Source organism: Ovis aries, chromosome 5 (genome assembly GCF_016772045.2).
Source record: "Ovis aries strain OAR_USU_Benz2616 breed Rambouillet chromosome 5, ARS-UI_Ramb_v3.0, whole genome shotgun sequence".
Taxonomy (NCBI): Eukaryota; Metazoa; Chordata; class Mammalia; order Artiodactyla; family Bovidae; genus Ovis; species Ovis aries.
This window is the reverse complement of record NC_056058.1, coordinates 24,905,500-24,913,179: the sequence shown is the minus strand read 5'-3', so window position 1 is coordinate 24,913,179 and position 7,680 is coordinate 24,905,500. Positions and strand designations below refer to the sequence as shown.

At 47.9% G+C, this 7,680-nt stretch overlaps 1 protein-coding gene across 2 annotated transcripts in view; it reads left to right on the top strand.

Annotated features, from left to right (window-relative positions):
• Window positions 1-4,984: 4,984 nt before the first annotated feature.
• Window positions 4,985-7,680, top strand: part of LMNB1 (lamin B1) — a 53,220-nt gene continuing 50,524 nt past the window's right edge. For both annotated transcript variants that reach the window (XM_004008662.5, XM_060415644.1), the window contains exon 1: window positions 4,985-5,716. In XM_004008662.5, the coding sequence (XP_004008711.1) occupies window positions 5,358-5,716 (359 nt within the window). In that variant the 5' untranslated portion in view covers window positions 4,985-5,357. The remainder of the gene's footprint in view (window positions 5,717-7,680) is intronic.

Below are 7,680 nucleotides of genomic sequence, written 5' to 3'. Positions count from 1 at the left end.
TACATTACCTTGTTCATGCCTCAGTTTTAGCACGGGGCACAGTGGGGTGGAATTTATTTGCACAAATGCTTGCCTATCCACCACTGGACTGCGGAGCTCCTCAAAGCAGGGATCATGCCTGGACTTTAGTCATCCCTGCTCTGCACATAGTTAAAGTCCTCCACAAATGTCTGATGAATAAGTGCATGGATTAATGAGTGAGCAAATGAGCATAACTTTTTAGGTATCCTGAATCTTTGTTTCTACTTAAATATATATATATATTTTAATGTGCAAATCTCTGGAGAATTTCAGGCCAGCTTCCCTGGCTGTTCTGCATTTCCTTTCTTGCTTCTCCCACCCATTTTGGCTTTTTTTTTTTTTTTTGAGGCTGCTCACTAGAGTGGTTTTAAGGAAGGCTGCTCTTGGCTTCTGTTCTGTTGCCTTGAGATAGAAGCAAACAGGAGACTTTGTTGTGAGGCACAAACCATCTCCACTCTTGGATATCCTCCACCCCTATCCTGAACTCAGTTCAGGGATGGGACAAGGGACCATGACTCTCCCAGTGTATCTGGCTTCAAATTCTCCTCCCTTTCCTAGCCAGGAGGCATTTATTAGGGTTGAGATGGTAAGGATGAGAAATGGGATGGAGGTCCAGCCAGATTACACTTTTTTTCAAATCTTTTCTTATACCAATGTCAAAGCTACTGAATGCAGAAGCTGAGAATGGTGTAATTATCTTTAATTCTGGTTTACTGTGCCATTATGGGAAGAATGGCACCCCAAAATTGTGGTAATGAGGAAGAAGGAAAGAACACACTGGTACCTGGTTGAAGCTTCATTCTTCTATTCTCCCCTTTCAACTCTGCAGATACTGTGTCTTCCTTTTTCCTCTGCTTTCCTGAACTCAGCTGCGGGGTCTGGAAACAGCGTCCTCACTTTTCTAGACTGACCTGAAAGACTAAGTTTTATGGGGAAATCTAAGGCAAAACGAAAGAGGCAGACTGGTGGGGAAATTTTAGGCAAGGAAAGTCTCAGCTCAATAGACTAAGAACTAAATGAGTAAATTAAAGTGTAATTGGGAGGGATAAACCATACATCAAGATAAAGTGACTAAAGACTGATCATGAAAGCTGAGTGGGGTCAGTTCCAATCAGAGCAGAAACAGCTGAATTACTTGTAAATCCTACTCTTGGACTCTAGGCTTTTGCTGTTTTTACCATTTAAAGGCAAAGATGCAGAATATAGGGTGAAGGGGGATACTTTTGTAAGAGCAAAAAAAAAAAAAAAAAGCTGTTAAAAGCCAGGTATTAGTTTAACAAATGCTTTAAAGATAACTTAAAAAAAAAAAAAAGCTGTGTCATGAACATATTTTGGCATAAAATAAAACTAAAATACAAAACTACAAATTGGTTTTTCTTTTTGACTAAATCACAAGCTCTCAGATGGAACCACTGAGTTAAAACAATCCTGTCACTTCTACTTTGCCCTGTGTCCAGATCTTAACAAGCAATTTGGAAGACAATTTTCAGCAGTATATAAACTTCAAGGGGCTATGCTAAGAGAACAAGTTTACTGAAGGTGATAAATAACCTCTAAAACTCTTAGGCTGTGGAGACACAGGGTAACTATTAGTAAACTTGCTAGACTCTGCACTTCCACTGCAAGGGGCACAAGTTCAAATTCTGCTCTGGGAACTAAGATTCACAGGTGGTGTGGCAAAAAAAAAACAAAAACAAAAACAAAAAAACCTACAAAGAAAACAACAACTACAAAAACTCTTAGGTGGTTTTAAAAACACAAATATTATTTTTATCAGCGTTGGAAGGGATTCTGTAACATTCTGTAACAATCTTCTGAAACATGATGTATTATGTTTCTATGATAACTGGAAAAGTATTAACTTTGCAAAGTATATTAAATAGAAACAATCTGGTTTAATGTAAGATCATATATTAATTTTTTTCACCATTCAAATATTCAGAAAACATACATCGGTTAAAAAGAGAGACACCATTTAGCAACACTTTCATTTTGTACTGAATCCCTAGCTACCCCATGTGTTTACACTGTATACTCAGCTATCTGCCAGCTGTCACCACCCTCTCCTGGGACAAACTTGGATTACTGCTAGCTTTCAGTCTCTCCTTTTCTTCTCCCTTCCTTCCCACCCTTATCCTAGTCTGGGTCCCTTCTGCCCAGCCATGATAGGTATCCTGTATTTATCCGTCCCAGATCCACATAACATACAAAAAAAGGAAGGCAAAGGTCTAATTCTCTGTATGTGGTGAGGTATCTGTGTGCTGTGGGAGGGGTTTTACAGAGGTAAAGGATGCCCTGGGAAGTTGAAGTTTGGTGGCGATGTATATGGCTAACCACTAGTCAGAACATGTGCACTGACAAGTAAAGGTTCACAGAAAAAAAATCAGGCAGAATATTTGAAATCATGGCTGTTCTTGTCACCATATTTATATAGTATTTACTTCTCGTTTACTGGGGAAAACATTGGAGGTAATGGGATTGCAGGAAATGCTTAAAAGAAGAGGGCTGGACACACTTAGTATGAAAGATCAGGGAAGAAACAAGTCTTACTCTAGGTATGGAGTAGGCATGGGAAAAGCCAAGAGAATAAGAAAGGAATGTGTTCATTTGGTAAAGTGCCTGATCAAATATTTGCACAATTAACTAATTCTAAAGCTAAAATTTCATTTTTTTCATTGCTTTTGCTTGGAGACACAGGATAACTATTAGTAAGGATTATTATTTAGCCATCCCATATTATGTCTAAACACTACACATATTACTTAATGTTACTTTATTGCAAACCCCTGCTAGATAGGAATCATCTACATTTTCCTATGAGGAAACGAAGGAATAATTTCCATACAGTTAACACTGCTATCAACAGCAAAACCTTAACTGCCTGACTCCAGTGTACGCGTTACTTCAGCGAATAGGACCTACTGTTTCCTAAGCCAATGAGGAATCCCCAAAATTTCAAGAGACAGCTTAATAGCATCGAGACCAGTAAAGACCATGCCTGAAAGCACATTCAATGTTGAAACTTCAAAAATGGGGAAAAAAAATTTTTTTTTAAATTTCCATTTTTTTAAAATGTCTGAGGTGTTAAAGGAGGGTATGGAGTGAAAGCCAAGTCATCAGTGGGAAAGGGCCCCAAGGAGAATGGATTTACATTGCAATCCAGATTCTACCATCTTGGGCCCAGTATTCACCTTCTGTAGGCCTCATTTCTTATAAGTAATCTAGACTTTCAAGATCCTTTTAAGTTATTAAAGTTATTTTAATACTCATTTATAAACTCCTAACACCAACTTCAAACTAGAACCTTTTCAATTTTTTTAATTATCAAGGAGGTTAAGTAAGGAAATATTTTAGATAACAGGGCAGGAAACAGAACCACTAAGGAGAGTGTCCTCACTCAGAGTGCCAGGAAATTGACAGATGATACTCAGCCTGGTGCCCTTGACTAATTCTTATGTACATGACTTGATTAATACTTAAAGAACATTCTAGTCTTCCTTCCTGCCATTATTAAGGTAACTAACCGGTAATTTGGGGGGCTTCCCAGGTGGCACAGTGGTAAAGAATCCCCCTGCTAATGCAGGAGACAAGAGTTTGATCCCTGGGTGGGGAAGATCCCCTGCAGTAGAAAATGACAAGGTGCTCCAGTATTCTTGCCTGGAAAATGCCACAGACAGAGGAGCCTGGCGTGCTGCAGTCCATGGAGTCGCAAAGAGTCTGACACGATTGAGCGACTTCGCACAACCTGTAAATTACTCTACAGATACGTCTGTAAAGGGTTATGAGATGGCCTTCTAGGTTATAGCGGGACCGCCTGGGTTCAAATACTGTCTAGTCGCCTGCCAGGAGATTGTAGGGAAATTCAAGTATTAAGTGGAGACATTTTCAAATGGAAAGAATCTAGTTTCTATACCACATAACGTCTGGACGGATAATCCACGAAAAGCCCAGGGCAGGGGACATAGTAAATTTCAATAAACGTTAAAGATGAAAGTTTAAAACTCTCAAAGGGATTAATGGACATTCTATTAGAACTGTGGTCAACAGTTTAGGGGCTTCCCTTTTAAGGCAAAAAAGTCATTTCCACTTACATTTTCACAAGTTTAGTTTTCGATGCATTGGATTTTACTGAAGCACGAGCATGAACAGCTTGTGTTAAATACTTAGTAACCTGTTAATCATATCACATGTGAGGTTTTGATTTTATAAGGCCCTAAGTTGTTAAATAAAACGGAACAGGGACCGCCCGTCAACACCGATTTTTCTTCGGTTTTTATCTTGTCTTCAAGACGCACGTGTGTCAATTTGATGGGAAGGTGTTCTGATACGCTTTCCACTGAGAGAGAAAAGCACAGGTTTGCACTTGGAACCCGCACGCTTGTCACCAGCGCCCGTTACGTAACTCCACCGCGGTGCGGCCTCCAGGCAGTTTTCCGAACCTTCGCGGGGCGGGGATAAGGTCACAACGCCCGCGGTCATCCCAGCCTCTGCGAGTTCTGTGTGTGGCTATTAGAAACGTTTACTTTTGAATTTCCCTGAACTGCCTGGTGTGGGTGGTGGCACAGACCCGCCCCGGAAACCTCTGGGCCTCTTCCCGCCATCCGCTGGCCCTGCCCCGCCAGGGGGTCCCCGCGGGGTGGTGGGAAGGCCCGGCCGGGCCCAGGGCCGCGGCGCGAGCAGTCCCCGTTGCCCCTCCCGGCCGCCCTCGGCCCTTTCCCCAGCCACGCCCAGCCAGGCGCGCGGAGCCGACGGTTGCCTGAGGGCCCGATTTTGAATTTACAGGCCCGGCCCCCGAGCTGCGGGCTCCTCATTGGCCAGCGACGGTCACGTGGCGATGCCGGAGCGCGCCGGCCATCTTGGGGAGGGAGGGCGGCGCCGCCGCCCGCGCCACCTCCGCCCCCCGCGGCTCGCAGCCAGCCCGCCCCTCCGCCCTCCTCCCCCCGCCCGCGGCTCTGCGCCGCCTGAGAGGAAACAAAGTGCTGCGGGCGGGAGACTCGGCGGTGGCGGCGGCGCGCGGACTCTGCTCGGCCCTTTCGGGCACCATCGCCCCGTATTTCCTGAGCGTGTGTGTGTGTGTGTGCGCGCGTGTGTGTCTGTGCCTGTTTTTTCACAAAGGGCCTTTTACGTTTGACTGATTCGCGGTCCTCCCCCTTTGCCCTTTGTGCTGTAACCCGTCTCCCGCCAGCCCCGGGTCCTCCGTCTTTCCTCCCCACGGCGGCCTCTCCGCGAGCGCGGGTCGCCGGTTCGTGCCTTCCTTCCCGCTTTGCCTTCTGCAGCCCCCTCCGTGTCCCGACGCTGCCCGCGGCCTCCGCGCTCCGTTCTCCCCGCCGATCGCCATGGCGACAGCGACCCCCGTGCCGCCGCGGAGCGGCAGTCGCGCCGGCGGCCCCTCCACGCCGTTGAGCCCCACGCGGCTGTCGCGGCTCCAAGAGAAGGAGGAGCTGCGCGAGCTCAACGATCGGCTGGCCGTGTACATCGACAAGGTGCGCAGCCTGGAAACGGAGAACAGCGCGCTGCAGCTGCAGGTGACGGAGCGTGAGGAGGTGCGCGGCCGCGAGCTCACCGGCCTCAAGGCGCTCTACGAGACCGAGCTGGCCGACGCGCGACGTGCCCTCGACGACACGGCCCGCGAGCGCGCGAAGCTGCAGATCGAGCTGGGCAAGTTCAAGGCCGAGCACGACCAGCTGCTCCTCAAGTGAGTGCTCGCCTGGCGGCCGCTGTACCTCACACACGGACCGGGGGGTGCTGCTCGGGCGGGAGGCGAGGGCCGGAGTGCCCACGCCCTTCGGAACGGGCAGGGTCTCGGTCTCCAAGAAGAAAGAATCTAGTGTTTTTCATTCTGGGCAGGGGTCGCTCAGAGCCCTCAAGCAATACTGATAGTGGGACGGGGATGCACATTTCCCGATCTTGGATACCTAGTGGGACCCGGCGAAGTGCGTGCGTGGGCCCGCCAGCGACGAGCGCCCGGCTTGGGGCTTCGGACCGTAAGATCCAGAAGGCTTTTCCGCCCCGGGACTCGGCGGGCGCCAGGTGCGGGGAGGTGGCGTCAGGGCGCGCGCTTGAATGCGCGCCCCGGTTTCCGGCCAGGCCGGAGACAAAGCGTCTGCTGGGTTTGCGGTGCAAGAATGGCTGTCTGGGGAGATCCCGCTGCCCGCCTGGAGAATGAATGAGCTCTGCGCGGGCCGAGAGAGAGGAAGGGGAGGGACCTGCCTCTGGCGTCCCGGTCTCCCGGGGGTGGGACCCGCTTTGGCGCGCTTAGTCTTGGCCCTGTGACATTTTGCGCTCGTTCTGCGCCTGCCTTGCGCACGGAGGGAGGGGAGGAGTCTGAACCGCGCGCCACTGTCTCCTCCTGGCAAGTTGGGTTTTTCAAGCTGCTTCGCTTTGGGGAAAGGTGTCCTTTCTGTGGAGATAGAAGCGGGTCCTTGGATGCTTTGCAGAGGACTTCGCAAGCTGGGTTTTTGCCTGTATGGCCACTGCTCTCCGATCGCCGGACCACCTACCCCCCCGGCAACAGTTCTCTCGCCTAACTTTTGCATCGCCAAGAAATAGTCACTTAATTTTTCGAATGTAAGATAGACCTAGGACAGTGCCCCCAACTGTCGTGTTGACAGGCCAGAGCTGGTGAAAGGGGGGTTGTATAAATGTGGAGAGTTGTGGTGAGGGAGTTTGTAGTTGTTGTTTAGTCGCTGACTCTTGTCGGACTCTTCTGCGAGCCGGTGGACTGTAGCCCGTCAGCCTCCTCTGTCCGTGGGATTTCCCAGGGGCAAGAATACTGGAGTGGGTTGCTGTTTCCTTCTCCAGGGGATCTTCTCAATCCAGGGATCGAACGAAGGAAAGCTTGTAATTAATTCGTAAGAGAGTGTGAATTATCAGTCCAGGGCACAGAGATAAACTTTGCCGATCCTACCTTGCCTTTGTGAGGCAAAAAATAATGGCATAATTATCACCAGTAGGCAGTTGGTGTTGACGTCATGCTTTAGAGTGTTGCTGTTTGTCACCAGTATTCCGGGGGTCTCCGTCCCCTCTTGCCAACTGAAATTTCTGGAGATACCTGGTTCTGACTTTTACTTTGTGTTCTCCTGAGTGTTTCTGTCTCCATCCGTGTAAATATCCCTGTCTGGGTCCCTGTGGTTTTGTATATGTGAATTTCAACTTCCCTGATGTTAGATATTTGAAAAACGGTTCAGAAAGAGTATGTACACTTGGTAAAACTAAAACACTATATAGACTGCCTCATAGTGATAAATGATGTCTCCTGACTCTCTCCAGGAGACAAATCACATTTAGCTCTTTTTGTTTTTATTTCTTTGAGTATTTAGTTCCGAAAAATAAAATAATTAGCTAGGACTTCCTGGGCAGTCCAGTGGTTAAGATCCTGCTGAACGAATATGGCAGAATGCAGGGGGCGCACATGGGTTCCATGCTTGGTGGGAGATGGTCTGATAGCTAATATCCCTGCCTGCCTCTCGGCAAAGGAAAAAAAAAAGCTTGTATTTCTGTTTCCTGGATTTTTCAACCTTTGGAGTCGCCTTTTGAAATGGGTCAGTACTCTCACCGCTGTCCCCCTCTTCCTCCAAATTTGTTGTTGCTGAATTTCTTATCTTGGATGCTATTGCTTATGTGATTCACCAGTATCATATGTACCACTAAGAAAAAAGA